General features: G+C 50.1%; 4 protein-coding genes across 5 annotated transcripts; 2 read left to right on the top strand and 2 right to left on the bottom strand.

Moving 5' to 3' along the window:
• Window positions 1–4,117: 4,117 nt before the first annotated feature.
• LOC6739906 (N-alpha-acetyltransferase 30A) lies at window positions 4,118–6,810 on the top strand. Its single transcript, XM_016180991.2, has 3 exons — window positions 4,118–5,266; window positions 5,341–5,586; window positions 5,840–6,810. The coding sequence occupies exons 1-3, from the start codon at window positions 4,544–4,546 to the stop codon at window positions 6,002–6,004; spliced, it is 1,134 nt and encodes a 377-aa protein (XP_016037644.1). The 5' UTR covers window positions 4,118–4,543; the 3' UTR covers window positions 6,005–6,810.
• Window positions 6,811–6,906: 96 nt separating this feature from the next.
• LOC27208559 (poly(A) RNA polymerase, mitochondrial) lies at window positions 6,907–11,406 on the bottom strand. The gene is made up of 3 exons (XM_016184136.3): window positions 11,170–11,406; window positions 10,248–11,103; window positions 6,907–8,153 (listed from the first exon to the last, which is right to left on the bottom strand). Exons 1-3 carry the CDS (start codon window positions 11,270–11,272, stop codon window positions 7,277–7,279), a joined length of 1,836 nt encoding a protein of 611 aa, XP_016037645.1. The 5' UTR covers window positions 11,273–11,406; the 3' UTR covers window positions 6,907–7,276.
• LOC6739905 (tetraspanin-2A) lies at window positions 8,248–10,156 on the top strand. Of its 2 annotated transcripts, none has more exons than XM_016180992.3 (2): window positions 8,248–8,711; window positions 9,298–10,156. In XM_016180992.3, the coding sequence occupies exon 2, from the start codon at window positions 9,309–9,311 to the stop codon at window positions 10,041–10,043; it is 735 nt and encodes a 244-aa protein (XP_016037646.1). In that variant the 5' UTR covers window positions 8,248–8,711; window positions 9,298–9,308; the 3' UTR covers window positions 10,044–10,156. The 2 variants fall into 2 exon arrangements, with proteins under 2 accessions (XP_016037646.1, XP_016037647.1); XM_016180993.3 differs by lacking the exon at window positions 8,248–8,711 and adding an exon at window positions 8,757–9,148.
• Window positions 11,407–11,752: 346 nt separating the features above from the next.
• LOC27206706 (solute carrier family 12 member 8) lies at window positions 11,753–15,497 on the bottom strand. The gene is made up of 7 exons (XM_016182511.3): window positions 15,262–15,497; window positions 14,663–15,207; window positions 14,295–14,496; window positions 14,003–14,237; window positions 13,357–13,938; window positions 13,105–13,283; window positions 11,753–13,040 (listed from the first exon to the last, which is right to left on the bottom strand). The coding sequence occupies exons 1-7, from the start codon at window positions 15,495–15,497 to the stop codon at window positions 12,881–12,883; spliced, it is 2,139 nt and encodes a 712-aa protein (XP_016037648.1). The 3' UTR covers window positions 11,753–12,880.
• Between the last annotated feature and the right edge of the window lie 323 nt (window positions 15,498–15,820).

Below are 15,820 nucleotides of genomic sequence, written 5' to 3' on the forward strand. Positions count from 1 at the left end.
AAAGTCCAAATTTAAATCGAATCGAGACGCTTTTTCACAACTTCAGAGGCGTCAAACTTTCAATGCACACGGAGCACAGCACACCACACTGTTAAAAAAAAAATGGGGGAAGGAAAAACCGAAATTAAATCGAAGCAAAACGCGAACACGCGACTGTCGCTTGGCTTCTGTGTCGGTATCGATATGGATAGATAGCGGACTCGGTTTGGTTCGTTTTCGGTCTCAATCGCATGCGCGGCCTGCAGACCATTTTCAATGAGCGTTCGCAGCGTACTGAACCCGGCCGAAAGTCGTCTTGGCCAACTTCGCTGCTGCTGCTGCCGCCGCCGCTGCCGCAGCTGCTGCGGCTTATGTTGCTACTACCGCTTTTGCTTCTTCTGCTTCTGCTTTTGCTGCGGCGACTTGGCTCTTTAGAAGTCGCAGCTAGAAAACACTGGATGCTGAGTGCTTTGATTAGATGCATCCATTTAATCCCATTTGAAATGCATGGCATAAACTTACATTTCATAGCCTAGATTCGGCGCTCCAACTTGCTGGCCTCACAAATACGATACGATACGATACCATCTATTAGGCTCGCTTGGAGCCATTACATAAATTGGTTCATTGTAAAAACACACTTAACACAAAGCAATTTAAAAAGGCATGTTAATGCACGTCATGTGCCGATACTCGTACTATACTAGACTGTTATATGTACTGCAATAACATTTGAAATAGTAACCATACGGCAAGCTTGCATTGAGTTAAACTATTTTGGTGCAGATTGAACGATTTTAGCACCTAATAACAACGAGGCCTCATCTCGATTGATTAGCATTGCTAGTTGGCTGGTTCTTTTAGTACTGCCTTGGGCAAGGCAAGGTGCAGCGCTCTGGCGCCGAAGTGTCAATTAAAAATCGATTTGGCTTAGAAGACATTTTTGGGAGGGATTCCGAGCGCGACGCGAGGCCGATCGTGGTGACCGCTGAGCGCCGAGCTCCCATCAAATCGCTTGATCGCCGGTTAAAAGTGGCTGGCTTGCCTTGACCAAGTACACTGCGAACTATGATAAGACGGAGCATGGCTCTGGCCAGGGAAGGTGAACAGGTAAGCAGCAGTCTGCCGCGGATGCAGACGGGTTTCTTCTGGCGCACGGGCATTTCACTTCGGCCAGCTTCTTTGCCCCATTGACAAATTCGATTGGTTCGATTTTCTCTGGCTTTCTGCTGCTGCGCCCCGCAATGTTGCGGACTAAGATTGGTTTGGTTTTTATTACCATGTGGTCTCTGCTCTGCTCCGCTCCGCTTGCATAATAAAACTCACGCACTGGGAGCGCGGCCAGCCATGGTCTGTATATCGCCGATCAACGCTCAACGATCAACGATCGAAGACCGTCGATGGGCCTCAATAAACTCGGGCTCCAGTGGTTCCCATCGCTGCCACTCGATCGCTCTGATCCCTCCGGACTTCAAGTGGACCGGGCGGAATGGGGAAAAGGAAAATCCATTGGGTTTGCAAAACATGAGAGTTCTGTCTTGTCTCACGATTCCTGCTACAAATATAAAGACGCAGTTAAACCTAGTTTCTCAACAGGGCCACACAGGCCACAAACTTTGGGCTCATTTTGCGCTTGGCACGTTTTGCTCGAAATAATTAAAACGATTTTTGGTTATTTGTAACATTTGCCATTTGCACACAACGGTGTTTACCGCCTCGCCGCAAAAAGGGAGGCTGAGGCTGCCTTTTTGTGTGTGACAACATTTGACACAATTTAACGCTGACGCGACACATTCGTCTGCGGTTTTAGTTTGCTAAGCTCAGCTCGAGCCGCATGCCTTATGCCTCACTTAAGTTGTTTTGGGATGGGTAAGGTACATAGGTGGAACTAGGGGTAGGGTTTGGCCAGGTGCTTCACATTTGGAGCGCATGCGCTTTGACTTTGCCTTTTGCGCACACTCGCATTGCGACACGGCAAACAACAAAGCGCCAAAGGAAACCGAACTAAAACAACCAAAAATATATAAACGAAAACTCAGAAAAATTACGAAGCCCATAACTCTTGACATGACACGGCCAAATGCTCGGGAGAATGGAGTGGGGCTCGGCTTGGAGCTATGGAACTATGGAGCTATGGAGCATCGCGCAAAAAGTGAATTGCTATAATGCGCCGTGGATGTGCAAAATAAAATTGGTCAACTACCCAGGTCGCAGGCCAAATACCCTAATACCCTTAGGTGGCTATAGCATACGAAGCTCTAACTTATAGAACCAACTGCACCGACCAACCAACTGACAATGCTATGTTAGTTGGCTGGGGAGCCAGTTACCAAGATCAAACAACACAAAAATGATAGTTTAAGACAAAAAGTCAATGCCATTGTGGCCAAATTGCATATATCGATCTGGCATTTCGTCACGTGGGTGCTAAGTGCTAAATTGTATCTCCATCTTTTAGAGATCTCCGCCAGCGAGGTGATAAGGCGTTGGCTGCGGCACCTGTCCGCTCCCGCTCTCTCCCCTTTCTCCGCCACCCTTTCTCCGCCGCTGCTTTTACTTTATTCGGCCATTCACTTTCTCCGTGTGTTGTTTGCTTTGCTAATTTTGGATTTGCCCGCGTCACTGCAGCAACAGCGAAAAGTGAAACAGACGTCCAGCAAAACGGACGCCAACTTGCGCCTGCAAGTTCGTATGCAAAATTTCAAGAAATTATCCAATCGCGTGGCTCGGATTATTCAATTTCAGTCAATCAAATTCAAGTCCAATTCCGTATGCGAAGTGGGCATTGCTGGTCCGAAAGCAGATCGAAGATCGAGACCGCATGGTCGCCCCAGCCGATTTCGTCACAAGCTAGTGCTGATGTTGTCCCAGTTCTGGGAACAGCCAGCCCAACCGAGAGGCAACGACATCGGCCATGCCGAGTTCGTTCGTTACCCAAGACTTTCGATTATGACGTTGGGAGGAGCTGGAGTCCCCATCAAAGCGACGGGCTATAACGCTAAAACAGTCGACTGATTGCCGTCGTTAAAAAGCCACAAAATTGGCAGCAAACGGCAGCAAACGGATTTCTCCTGGCAGTTACCACATATGATTTGTAAAAAAACATATACATTGTAAAATCAGGGGTTATCTTTTCAGCTTTGACTCAAAACCCTTGTAAGTTCCTAATAATGAGCTCTGGGTCCTACCTTCTTCAGCTTCCGCTCAACCAAGACAAACGGCAAAGGAAAGTGGAGGAAGTGCAGATCTCAGAAAACTGCGGATTCGTATGAGACTTATGTGATTCGAGATTGAAATTTTGTTTTATTGCTTATGGATTTTATTTTATGGCGAACGCTAATGGCGCGAAAAGGAAACGAAAAAAGTAGGCGAAGGTCGCACTGCAGAGTTATTAATTAGTACAACTGAATTTATCTAGTAACTTACCAATTGAAGAACGTTTTTATTAGTTTCGGAAACACAAAACAAAAAAGACAATAAAAACGCAGGAGTAAGCACACACGTACACACACACACACACGTATACTTTTAAATGGCGACTGTAAGGTAACATACGTTTCGAGCAATTTATTGGACTTGCATCCATTTTCGGGTAACATTTCGATTGCTACTCGTTGCCACGACATGCACTTAATTATAATTAACACTTCAAACTGATTTGCAGCACATTTTTTAAACAAAAGCCGCCCCGTAAATCAAAAGCCTGTACGCCGTAGAACAGTTGCTCCTTCTTCAAGAAGAAGCGGAAGAACAAGAAGATAACTTTGAAATGAGCAGCTTCTTCTTCTTATTGGTCCTCTTTTCCGTTATGTACAGCACACCTTCGCAAAAGGGTACAGACTTACGATCTAATTTAGCAAAAGTATTGCAAATACAACTAGGTTAATTGGAAATACAAAGTCAGCAATTGAATGGCAGCTATAAAGAAAATAAGTATTAAAATATTAAGTTTAAACATTGTAATATTATTACATGGAGCTTTATCAAAGATGCGAAGATGTGTGGTGCATGCCAAATATGAATTTGATGAAATCTATGAAGTTTTAAGATTTATAAATATTTTCATTAATCTTAGCTGTTAATTTAATAATAATAATATCACTTGATAATTCAATAGCCGATAGTCACTGTCGGCCGGCGATGATTGTATCGATAGTATCGAATGCCAATCGATTGCTGTTACAGCTGTTCGCGCATATGTGTGGGTGGGATTTATTCATAGCAAGGAAAATTACGAGTTTCGCGGATATAGGATTTTACATAAGTTCGCCATGCCCACGCACTAGAGCCACAAATCGAGATCGGATTGATCGATCCGGAACTCCGAATATCGGAAGCACAACAAAGAGGACGGCCGACTGCCCCATGTGTGCGTGCGCGAGTGTGTGAGTGTTTGAGTATGTGCGTGTACGTGTGCGTGTGAATGAAAAACCATCAACTGTGAAAATATAACCAAAAATAAGTCCGAGGCACACGGTTGCAGGCGAGGATTACCAGTCCTCCCATATAAGCCCCGGAGGAGCAGCAGGTTTCCCCTTTAGAGCCAACCCCATCGCTTTTCAGAATGGCGGATGCCCAGGCAGCGGCGGCCGGAAAAAAGAAGTACAAGAACAAAAAGAGCTCGGCAGAGAAGAACCCCAATCCAAATCCGAATCCCAGTGGCCAGGTGGAGGCACAGACACCCAGCAATGGACACGCTCAGCACCAAGAGGAGGAGGCGACGGAAGACCAGGAGCCAGCGCAGGAACTCAGGGGCCTGCTTAAGAAGATGCACCTTTGCAATGGCCATGGTCACAAGGAGCAAGAGGCTCGGCCGCTTGTGGAGGTCGTCAATGGCCATGCACATGGGCACAGCAACAACAATCACATTCGCTGCACTAGCGGCAGCAGCAACAACAACAACAGCACACACAACAACAACAGCGTAGACAGTAGCAACAACAACCGTAAGCAGCGAAGAGAAGGAAACGGTGGCGGAGGATCGGATTCGAACGCCCTCAATGCGGAGGAGAAGCCCATAACAGCCACAAGCAAAACCACTGCCAACATGCACCCAACCATAACGACGGCCCCAAAACCAAAAGTGTCGGAGGAGGCAGCTGTGGAACAGGGAGTGCAGGTGGCGACGGGGAGTAGCCACAGTCGGGAGCAGGAGAATAAGCAGCTGCCCTCCGACTACGCAGAGAGGGCCACGCCCACTATTACAGCACAGCTCCAGCTGCCGGAACCTGCCATTTCAGCCGACGAGATCGTGTATAAGGAATACGAGGCTGAACACCAAATGCATGTGAGTACCTCCAAGTATGACCAAGTGCGAACTATGCGCAACATTAATTTAATCCCCCGCATACGAACACGCAGGACATCATGCGACTGATTCAGGCGGAGCTGTCCGAGCCGTACTCGATATACACGTACCGCTACTTCATCTACAATTGGCCAAAACTCTGCTTCCTCGCCTCGCACGACAATCAGTACGTGGGCGCCATCGTGTGCAAGCTGGACATGCACATGAACGTGCGGCGCGGCTACATCGCCATGCTGGCCGTGCGCAAGGAGTATCGCAAGCTCAAGATCGGCACCACGCTGGTCACCAAGGCCATAGAGGTAGGATGTCTGGGGCATCTTTCCCTTGCAATAAGTGATAAAAAGTAGTAAATCGGGTTGCATGTAGCCGATGCTCGACATGTCTGTTACGGAACAAGTATGTGTCGTTAACTATGGATGAAATTGCCATCAAATCTCACCAATGGCTCCCCGAGCCTCGAGGTGTACTTTCGGTCACATTGGCAAGGGATACATACCAACTACCTCTCTTTCCGTGGAAACTTATATCACACTGTAATTTACCCATTTGCAGGCAATGCTAGCCGACAATGCCGACGAGGTGGTGCTGGAGACAGAGATGCGGAACCAGCCGGCTTTGCGGCTCTACGAGAACTTGGGCTTCGTGCGAGATAAGCGGCTGTTCCGCTACTATCTTAACGGAGTGGACGCGCTGCGGCTGAAGCTCTGGTTTAGATGAGTGGACCCGGCGGCTGCCGTTGAAATTGTTGTCTAAGTAGCCGCCGAAGATGTCGAGATCTGCGCTCTGCGGAGGCCCAGGGCGCTCCGCACGTTCTGGGTCCTGGCCAGCTGGCAGCTTGTATCGGCGCCCTCTTTTTTGTACCTATTTAACTAGGAAGCATCGTAGCATCAGTTTATTTTCTCCCAAACTCACCCCGTCCCTTGTCTCTCTTTCATTTGTAAATTATTTTATTATGTAGCAGCAGCAGTACGAGCAACATCTGCAGGAGCAGCACGAGCAGCACACAACGGACCCGAAATTTGGTTAATTTTACAGGAGGCAATTTTGTATGCAATACGTGATTTACATGCATAAAACTAAGCAAGCAATTAGTTATGTACATTAAACAATCTACAAAAACCAATCTAGGGAATAGACAACAATTTGAAGCAGCAGCGCAGCACACGCTCATCGACGCCCATTTACAAAGCTATAAACATAGTATCAAATTTTGTAAAAAGATCGATCAAAGCGATGATCACGCAAGTCGAACGATAAACACGATCATGTATATCAAAATGAACGCAATTGGAACCAAGAGCTGAGAACAGACACATAAAAATGCAGGCACATATGCATACTTGTATACAAACCTTCAATGGGTGGATGGCGGTGGTCCTCACGGCTAAGCAAACTCGCCATCTGGTCTTAAGTAACCTCTCTGTGCTCTCCAGAAACACGTAACACGTAGCGATAAGGATAAGATGTGGTGGATCCCGAGTAACATTGAAAGAACGCAATAAAATCTTCAACAAATACGAAAATCATGTCTTCTGATATTTAGTTTAGCACAAACTGGGGAACAGCGAGCTTGCTTGGAAGATTGTGTTGTGTTTTCCAAGTGAGAAACAATATGCCAGTACGGTATTTTCGTTTTATTATCATAAAAAACAGAATTATAACTACTCGAACTAGGAAAGTATGTCTTACGGATAACTACTCATCCACAAAGCCAAATAATGACTGCTTCCTTGGGCTCTTTTAGACGTGCCCCACCGATCTTTCCCTGCCCTGTCACATTTGGTCGCATTCGTCAATAACAATCGGTTTCAATACTCAAAGTTGGATCGATCATGGACTTATCGTAACTAACAGGAGGTTTTAAAGTATGAACAACATTCAATTCAGCCAACTGCGGCTGCCCTAACCTCATGCTTGACTTCACATGAATGTGGAGTTGTGGCTTATCCTAAGTATGTATGTACATGGGCGGTGTCAGTCTCGGAAACATCACCTGCTGCTCCGTCGGTTCTTGGGACTGCTCGCCGGAACCGAGCTGCCTGATCCGCGTAACTGCTTTAGTTCGGAGCGCGTAGCAGCCTTGATGCTCTGCACCTGCTGCCGCATAGAGGCACTCTTGTAGGTGATGGCTGGTGTGGGAGGAGTGGAGGACGTTGCTCCCGCCTCCTTCTGCTCGAAGAGATCACTCACCTCGACCATGCGCGGCTTGAAGAACATGTTCGGCCGGATGACGGCCTTTTCGGGATGCTTAAACAGGTTCAATAGGCCCCAAGAGAGCTCCTGGCCGTCGCCCTCCGGAACGGAGGCATTCTCCACCTCCGACTCCAGAACCCAAGCCGCGTTTCGCACCTCGATGCGCAGTCGTTCACACTCCTCCAGGCTGACATTCTTGCTCACATTTAGCAACTGCTCCAGTGGGTTTACGATGTACATGGCCGAGTGATCGGGCTTGGACAGCGGCTTTCCCTCGTTCAAAGATATCGCACGGTTGTGGAAGTCGAACTGCGAGTAGAACTCGAAGAACTGCAGCAACAACTCGCTCAGCGAGCTTTGGTTTCGACTCCTGAAGGCCAGACGATCCACATTCCGGGTAAAGGTGCAGTTGATCCCGTCCTCGGTGACCCGCGAGTCCCCTGACTCCGCCGCCTTGGCCAGCGCTGCAATCGTGGGAAGAATGGGCTGGCGCAGCTGCTGCAGGAAGAACATGACCAGGCAGGTGAGCGAGAAGTTGCTGATCCAGCGACCAGGCGAGGGATTCGTGAGACCGCAGGTCTGCGCCCAGCGCCGAATGGTGAAGGTCAACGGCCGTACGCGCGGATCCATTTCACCGAACATGTAAAGCAGTTCCGACATATAGAAGCCAGTGCTGAAAGAGGGATTCCGTTTAAAACCACATTCTTAAAACATATTTAATGCCAACATGCAACATGATCACTCCAAAGGCGGAGAGGCAAAAACGGGCGTAGCCTCGTTCAATGAGACAGCCAGCGGTGTGGCGCCCGTAGAACTGACCCCCACCACTGGCCGGATATGCGTGCAGCGGGTACTTATCAGGGGCGGGTGAATGGGATGTGAATCATGGCCATCGGCACGCCAGGGAAGTCAGTGCTGCGGAGAGGACTGATTCACCTGCTCACCTGCGGGAGAGCAGCGTACCATTTACACATATACACGACATTTGGCAATCGCCACCTGCCGCTATCTAATCTTATCGAGCTGAGGAAGCTTTCTTATCTAAGGCCGCTCTCCCTGCCTGACTGTACGGCACCACTAGCCTGGATGTTGTCACCGCCGCGTATCTCAGCCGAGCCGCAAGTCTGGTCAAAACGATTTCAACGAACGAGCCCAACGGACATCTGTTTCTAGTCCGCCACTGAGCAAGCTATTTTTTTCATCCGACCCCACGAGAATCGACCCAAGCAAGGTGAATCCTAGTAAAAAGTGCCTACAAATTCCCATTTCAACGCAGTGATAAAAGGATGGTCTATTTTTTTGAAGTGCGATTGAAGAAGTGTTGAATTTCGGTATGGGTACCACACCCAAAAGAAAGTTTCCCAATGGATAAACGTATCTACACACAACGTCTTATAAAAGTTGATTTTAAGTGATGCTTGGATGTTACTCAGGTGCTCAGGGATACGACCGCAGCTCCAGTTCCTGGCCCATTTCAATACTCTTGAATAGTTTGGTGTTGCAATTGCTCGTATTAATCATCTAGTGCGTTGCTGATAACGCTATTTGCTAAACACAGCTCCGATAAGGCCAACGATGATACAATGAGCGGCGGGAAAGGGCGGGGAGAATCAACCATAAATGCCAAGCAACATCGTGATTAATAGGCGCGACCAGGGCGAGCTTTTGGTATGTGACTCAATGGAGCTCCTCAAAACTGAGCAAGGATCAATGCACCGTCTAACTAATACTTCCATCAAGTAGCGCCTCCTTTGTCCTGGGTTTTCAGATCACGCACTTGTATTCATCCACCTAATGATCATTCTCTTGCCTTCCAGCTTTCCAAACGATGGGCATCGGTTATGGAGCCTCCGACGAGCAGCTGGAGAAGCAAATTGGCTGCGTGAAGTACACGCTCTTCTGCTTCAACATCGTGGCCTGGATGATATCCACAGCGCTGTTCGCCCTGACCGTCTGGTTGAGGGCTGAGCCCGGCTTCAACGACTGGCTGCGCATCCTGGAGGCGCAGTCCTTCTACATCGGCGTGTACGTGCTCATTGGCATCAGCATTGTGATGATGGCCGTCAGCTTCCTCGGCTGCCTGAGCGCACTCATGGAGAACACCCTGGCCCTGTTTGTGTTCGTGGGCACCCAGGTCTTTGGGTTCATCGCCATTGTGGCCGGGTCGGCGGTCCTAATGCAGTTCAGCACCATCAACTCGAGCCTGCAGCCGCTGCTGAATGTATCGCTGCGCGGTTTTGTGGCAACATCCGAGTATACGTACTCGAACTACGTGCTGACCATGATCCAGGAGAACATCGGCTGCTGCGGGGCCTCCGGGCCATGGGATTATCTCGACCTGCGCCAGCCTTTGCCAAGCTCCTGCCGCGACACCGTCAGCGGCAACGCCTTCTTCAACGGATGCGTAGACGAGCTGACCTGGTTCTTCGAGGGCAAAACCGGCTGGATTGTGGCTCTGGCCATGACTCTCGGCCTACTCAACGTCATCTGCGCGGTTATGAGCTTCGTGCTTGTGCAGGCGGTCAAAAAGGAGGAGGAACAGGCCAGCAACTATCGCCGCTGAAGCCCAGGCTCGTTAATCTAGTTAGTAGCGACAAGTGACCCTTCGATAGATCTAAGAATTCATACCCAGTTCGAACAATAAGTACAATAAAGATTGCGACCCCCACAAGGAAAGGTTTCTCAGCGAGCGGACGCGAATCACAAATTGCTTGCCAACAGACAGACGAATGATGGTATAAGCAGGCACTTAGCACATAGCACTTACAGGTTGCTCATGGAGAGGTCCACCTCCAGGTCCAGATGCTCATGGTGGTACTTGATGATAGGCACCCTCGCCTGCAAAATACGCCTCACATGGCACACGCCGGGCAGGAACAGATGCAGCATATCTCCAAAGCATTCCATGTGCCTTTGTGTCTGCGAGCGTCCATTGCTCAGGTTCTCCTTGGTGTGGTAAACAAGTCGCGAGGGCACCGCCGCCTCCAGTGGGCTCTTAGCCCCCATATCGCTGTCAAAGCGCAGGATGAGATCCAGGTCGCAGCCCATTCGACCGAATCCGTTGACCGACGAGCCGAAGGGCTGTGCCTGGGCGGCGGGAAACATGCCGGCAATGGCCTGCTGTACCTGGAGGGCGGCTAGAAAGCGCATGCGAATTCCCAGCTCATTCAGGCGCGTGTGCTCGTGCAGCTGCTGCACCTGCTCTTCGATGTCAGCTGCACCACGCAGGAGCCCCAGTAGATGGCCCTGATCCACCTGCCGGGTGCCGTCCAAGGATAGCAGTGCGGGCGCTGTATTGGCAACCAGCTTGGGGCCCCGTCTGCCTCCTCCCGCTGCTCGGAACCACAGAAAGGGAGATCGCACGGGCACGCCGCTTAGCTCGCCATTGGTGACGCCCGCTCCGATGGCAGCCGCCGCCTCGTCCGACGTGGCGTACTCCAGCAGGATGTAGTGCAGGGTCTCGTCTTGCCGCACGCAGTAGTGGTGGGCGCCCATGATCGAGCCGAAGCTGCTGCAGTAGTTATACAACTCCGCATACGACTTTTCGGAGCTCACCTGGACCACAATGCTGCACTGGGCCTGTCGCTGATGACGGCCAATGAACTCCTCGTAGTTGGGCCTGCCTGTTGGCGAACATGGACAGTGGTAGTAATATTAAACAGCACAGATCTCGGCCAGAATCGGCTCACCTGCGTTCCGGCCGGAAGAAGCCGCCTCCGGAGCATTGTGCTTTACGCAATATGTACGCCAGAGGCTCAGCTGCTGGGCGCTGCGTCGCACTAAGCTGTTCATGGCGGGCGTGGGATGTGGGCGGGTCAAGTCCTAGGCCCACTTGGTGTGGGTGATTTCTGATCTGGAATTTAACCGAATATTGTTGGGCTGTAGCCTTGAGGTTAGGTTGAGTCGGTTATCGGCCGCAGTCGCTGAGTGTGTAGCCCTGGTTCCTAAACCGTGGCTTTTTTTAGCATTCGTAAGGGGTATGATGATAACAAAACATATAATTTTGCCATCCTATGCTCATTATAGCTCCACTTTCATTTAGCTAACCACCATTAGTGCAGAGGTTTTAGCAATGCCAATCTTCTAGAAGAAGCTTATGCATCCCTGAGAAACTATCGATTACTCCAGTTGGCGCCAAACTTAAAAGTTTGTAATTTTATAAACTTTTTATTTCACGTCCCAGTTATTGTGTTATTATTGTTATTATTACATGCGGGTTTTGCCGTGGGATGAACGGGCTTCATACAACTAGGTTAAATTAGGCTAAACACGTACAAAAGGGACACGATTGGGTATATTTTTGAAATATACGTTAGTCATCTTCCTAACACTCCTGGATCGGTTACATTAGTCAATCAACGTGAGGTGTATATATCGGATATATGCGAGTGATATATATACATATATTGGGTGTATATAGAGTGCGGTTATTGCTGATATCGTATGCCGAGTGTGTACGCGGGTACAGGTTTATATATATTATCAATTAGGACTGTTATTGTCCACCGACATGGTAATACAGGATTACAGCTTAGCTTAGGTGTTGTTTGTGTTATGTGGCTCGTTCTTGTGTTCTGTAACAATTTCATTGTGCTCTGTGTGCTGTGTGTGTTGTCGACTTAAATGCAAGGCGCCAAATCATCAAGTTTGATTTCTGGTTTTTGGTTCACTTATTATCTCAGTATCACATATGTCTCCTCGAAATGCGTTCTGTTTAGTGTGCGGAACACTGGAAACATATCCATTTAGCAACAACTTATTCGCTCTCGACTAAGGAGTAATCGTTGAAGAACTACGAGAGCAAGGAACACATCGAAAGAATGCGAAGCTTAAGAAATTAGAATTAATAATTAGAAAGTGCTCTGAGTTACTGTGTGAGTGTTATCTGATGGATGGGTGTGTGCGTGTGGGCAGGGCGTGGATGGACACGGTGGTAAACGCCGGACTGGACAGCTGTGGTCAGGAAGGAGCCTCCGCAACTGAAATGTGATCTGATTTGACTGACCTCCGAACGTTTTAATAACTAGTAAAAAGCTAAAAATCAATACACTATCAACATTTTTTATCTAAGCGCTACATCGTGGGAGAGTCCCAGTTAAAATGCTTCACAGACTCCAAATTTTGTTAAAGCAAAAACTAAAATCGAGTTTGGAATACTACCAACGTGACCTCAGCTGTCGTTATCCTAACTATACATCAAATACATTCGTACAGATTTACAAACACACATAGGGTTAAGTTTAGTTCGGCTGCCTCGCCGGCTCCACTTCACTTTAGTTAAACGTAGTACTGCTTAGCGGTAGAGAAATGCACTCGACTATTGCTTTCCACAGCCACGCCGCCTGGCCCGTTGCCCGGCCCGCATCCAGGTGAACCTGGGCTCTAGACCCTGGACGCGGTCTAGATGTCATCTATGAGGCGACCCTCGATAACGGACGAGTGGTGGTAGTTGGGCCGCGGACGGAAGTCCTCGTTTTGCTCGTTGAGCTGCGTGGGTGAGAGATCAACGCCTGGGCACGAGGGTGTCACGACTATCTGCTCGTACTCGTTCATCCGTTTGCTATGCATCAAATGGAGCGAGATGGGAGTTAGTTGGATACTTCAGAAGCGTCAAGCGAACTCACCCGAAGCACCGGAATATGACGCTCTTCAGCCAAGCGAAGAAGTTAAACTCCGCAGTGAGACCCGGCTTCACGGCCGGATTGGCTGTGCCCACGTAGAACCATACGACGAACACCACCAGGAAGCAGGTGAGAGCGTAGTACCAGTTGACTAGCAGCATGACCAGCAGTTTAGTGAAGGCCTGCAAGGGGAGTGTGGGAGTCAAAAATGAGTAAGCTTTCCGGAGAAGCGTCGTCTCCTTTATGCAGACGTACCCCCAGAAGCGAGGCCCAGCGATTACAGTAGCCGGAGTACCAGTTTTTCGTTTTGGAGTGGATGGGCGGACGGATTGGGGCTATCGGTTCGGCCTCGTCGCCCTGCTCCTGCTCGACGCCGGCCTGCGCGACCGACTGCTCCACGGCCAGAGTGGTGTCCGCCTCGTGCCCCGTTCTCCGTTCCGAAGACGTCGCCTGGTTGGAGGTGCTGGGACTCTCGTTGTCAAACTCTAGGGGCACTGTTTGGTGCAGCGGTGAGTTCTGCGGACTCTGCAGGTTCTTGTGGCGCACCCGATCGGGGAACAGCAGGTCCAGGTCGTTGCCTGTGTCCGAAACACTGCCGTACCGGCGCGTCTCGTAGCTGGGACTGGACGCCTGAATGCGGAAACGCTCCTCGCGCTGCTCCTGAATGTCGAAGGTCTGGGCCAGCGCAAAGTAGGCGTAGTCGATACAGGCATACGTGAGCAGGAAGGGCATGGTCACGATCGGCGCCAGGAAGTTGATATCGCCCACGATAATGAAGGTGACAGTGACTAGGGCCACGATGGCCATTGCATATAAAGGCACTTTGTTGGGACCACGCTAGAAAAGAGTTCGTTATTTTCTTTATCTGTGGGTTCAAAAACAAATGTTCACTGGTACTTACACCCTTTCCCAGGATATCGATGCCCGGAATGACGCTCTCTTTGGCGATGCTCTGGAGGACGCGCGGGGTGCCGTACATGGCGCCAAGGCAGGAGGACATGCTGGACACATAAATGCCGGCCAACAGCAGGAAATGCACGGCAGACACCTTGACGGAGATCATGTAGTCAGTATACAGGAAGCTTCGTTGGCAGGTAGCCCCCAAGAACAGGACGAACACCAAGTACAGGAACGTGCTGCAAAGAAATGGTATGTGAAGAACTACTGATATCCCAGCGACGGAAAATCCTTACGAAGTGCCAAAGGCGGCCAGGGTGCCATTAGGAATGTCCGTGGATGGCGCGCGCAAGTCGCCGCTCATGTTGATGCCCGAGAGCACTCCGGTAACGGTGGGAAAGAAGACGCCGAACACACGGAACCATGAGTAGCCGTCGTCGTACTTCGGCCATAGGTTCTCCACGAAGTTTCCGCTCGCCCAGCCATTAAAGCCGCCACCTGCAAAGGAAACCAGATTAATAGCTTGTTCGCATGAAATCTTTGCAACTTCTTTCGAATCATATTCCAACGAAATTTAACAGATTATTTAAAAATGCCATAATCTACTTAGGAAGCGATTAGTCATTGGGCCTAGCTAACAATCGCATATGAATAATGTACTCACTGGCCTCACTAGTGAAGCTGCCCACCATGAAGTCCAGCGCTGAGATCAGCAGTATCATGAGGAGTATAAACTGAAGCTTGATGACCCACTTGACGCCGGCCACGTTAATGCAGCCCAGCAGGAGCACCGCTGCCGTAGCGAACCCGCGGATGGCCCACTTGCTGCCCTCGAGTCCCACTAGTCCAGCCATTGACTCGCCAAATCCCATTACGTTGAGGGCGCATCCCACCGCCTGGCCAAAGCAGTAGAGCAATCCCAAGGCGCCTCCGAAGCGGGAGCCCAGCGTGTGGGCTATAAGAAAGTACACGCCGCCGCTTTCCACGCGGCACCGCTCGCAGATACCGATTGCCGAGAGGACGCTGACGAGAGCTATGACCACCGTGCAGAAGATGATCAGCACCGCGTTCAGAATGCCTGCCTGTGCGACGATCCATCCGGATCGCAGGAACACGATCACTCCAAACACGTTGATCAGGCAGGAGGTGAACACTCCGTCCCAGGTGCCGAATAGCACGGGCTGAGAGATAAAGAAGTTCGAGCGCCACCTGTTGAGTAAGAGGCTTAGGATCCTGGCCAGAAGGGTTTCCTGATTCACTTACCATGGCTTGTCACCCTGCTCGCCCGCAAAGATCTCGTTGGCCCCGGACGCATGGTGGCCACCAGCCGCGTACGTGTACTCGTTACCCAGATCCACGAATCCGCCGGTGTTATTGTTGGTCCGCTGGCGAAAGCTGGTCACCGCCACATCCCCGTCCTCGTCGCCGCCAAGTCCAAATCTCTGCCAGTCGACAGTGCGTCGGCCGCCGTTGCCATTGCCCTCAGAGCTATTAGTCATCTCCGCTCCGCTTCGCACCGCACACTTCGCTCCACTCCGCTTTCCTCGTACCGCTTTTGGCAGTTGTTTGCTGGTCTTGTTGTTGCTGCTTCTCCCGTGGAGTTGAGCAGTTTTTGCGTTGTGCTGTTCTCGCGGGTTATCTGACGACTACTCGGGCGTAATCGCGGCAATTAACTGATTGCTATTTCTTGGCGTTGCGCTCCCACTGCTGCACCCAAACATCCAAACGTCCAAGCACGAGCACATCCACGCAGGCAGCCAGTGGAGAATCCTCTGAAGATCTCAGATCCGCTGGAGGTGCTGCAGGCGCTGGATTCGACTCA

Source organism: Drosophila simulans, chromosome X (assembly GCF_016746395.2).
Source record: "Drosophila simulans strain w501 chromosome X, Prin_Dsim_3.1, whole genome shotgun sequence".
NCBI classification, from domain to species: domain Eukaryota; kingdom Metazoa; phylum Arthropoda; class Insecta; order Diptera; family Drosophilidae; genus Drosophila; species Drosophila simulans.

Excerpts from the sequence above, each read along its gene's own strand:
- LOC27208559 (XM_016184136.3), bottom strand. The coding sequence starts at position 11,272 with ATGAACAGCTTAGTGCGACGCAGCGCCCAGCAGCTGAGCCTCTGGCGT. Across the intron at positions 11,104-11,169 it reads TTCTTCCGGCCGGAACGCAG|GCAGGCCCAACTACGAGGAG; the intron begins GTGAGCCGATTC and ends GTTCGCCAACAG. Across the intron at positions 8,154-10,247 it reads GACCTCTCCATGAGCAACCT|CACTGGCTTCTATATGTCGG; the intron begins GTAAGTGCTATG and ends TCCCTCTTTCAG.
- LOC6739905 (XM_016180992.3), top strand. The coding sequence starts at position 9,309 with ATGGGCATCGGTTATGGAGCCTCCGACGAGCAGCTGGAGAAGCAAATT.
- LOC27206706 (XM_016182511.3), bottom strand. The coding sequence starts at position 15,497 with ATGACTAATAGCTCTGAGGGCAATGGCAACGGCGGCCGACGCACTGTC. Across the intron at positions 15,208-15,261 it reads GAGCAGGGTGACAAGCCATG|GTGGCGCTCGAACTTCTTTA; the intron begins GTAAGTGAATCA and ends CTTACTCAACAG. Across the intron at positions 13,939-14,002 it reads TCGATATCCTGGGAAAGGGT|CGTGGTCCCAACAAAGTGCC; the intron begins GTAAGTACCAGT and ends ACTCTTTTCTAG.
- LOC6739906 (XM_016180991.2), top strand. The coding sequence starts at position 4,544 with ATGGCGGATGCCCAGGCAGCGGCGGCCGGAAAAAAGAAGTACAAGAAC. Across the intron at positions 5,267-5,340 it reads AGGCTGAACACCAAATGCAT|GACATCATGCGACTGATTCA; the intron begins GTGAGTACCTCC and ends ACGAACACGCAG. Across the intron at positions 5,587-5,839 it reads TGGTCACCAAGGCCATAGAG|GCAATGCTAGCCGACAATGC; the intron begins GTAGGATGTCTG and ends ACCCATTTGCAG.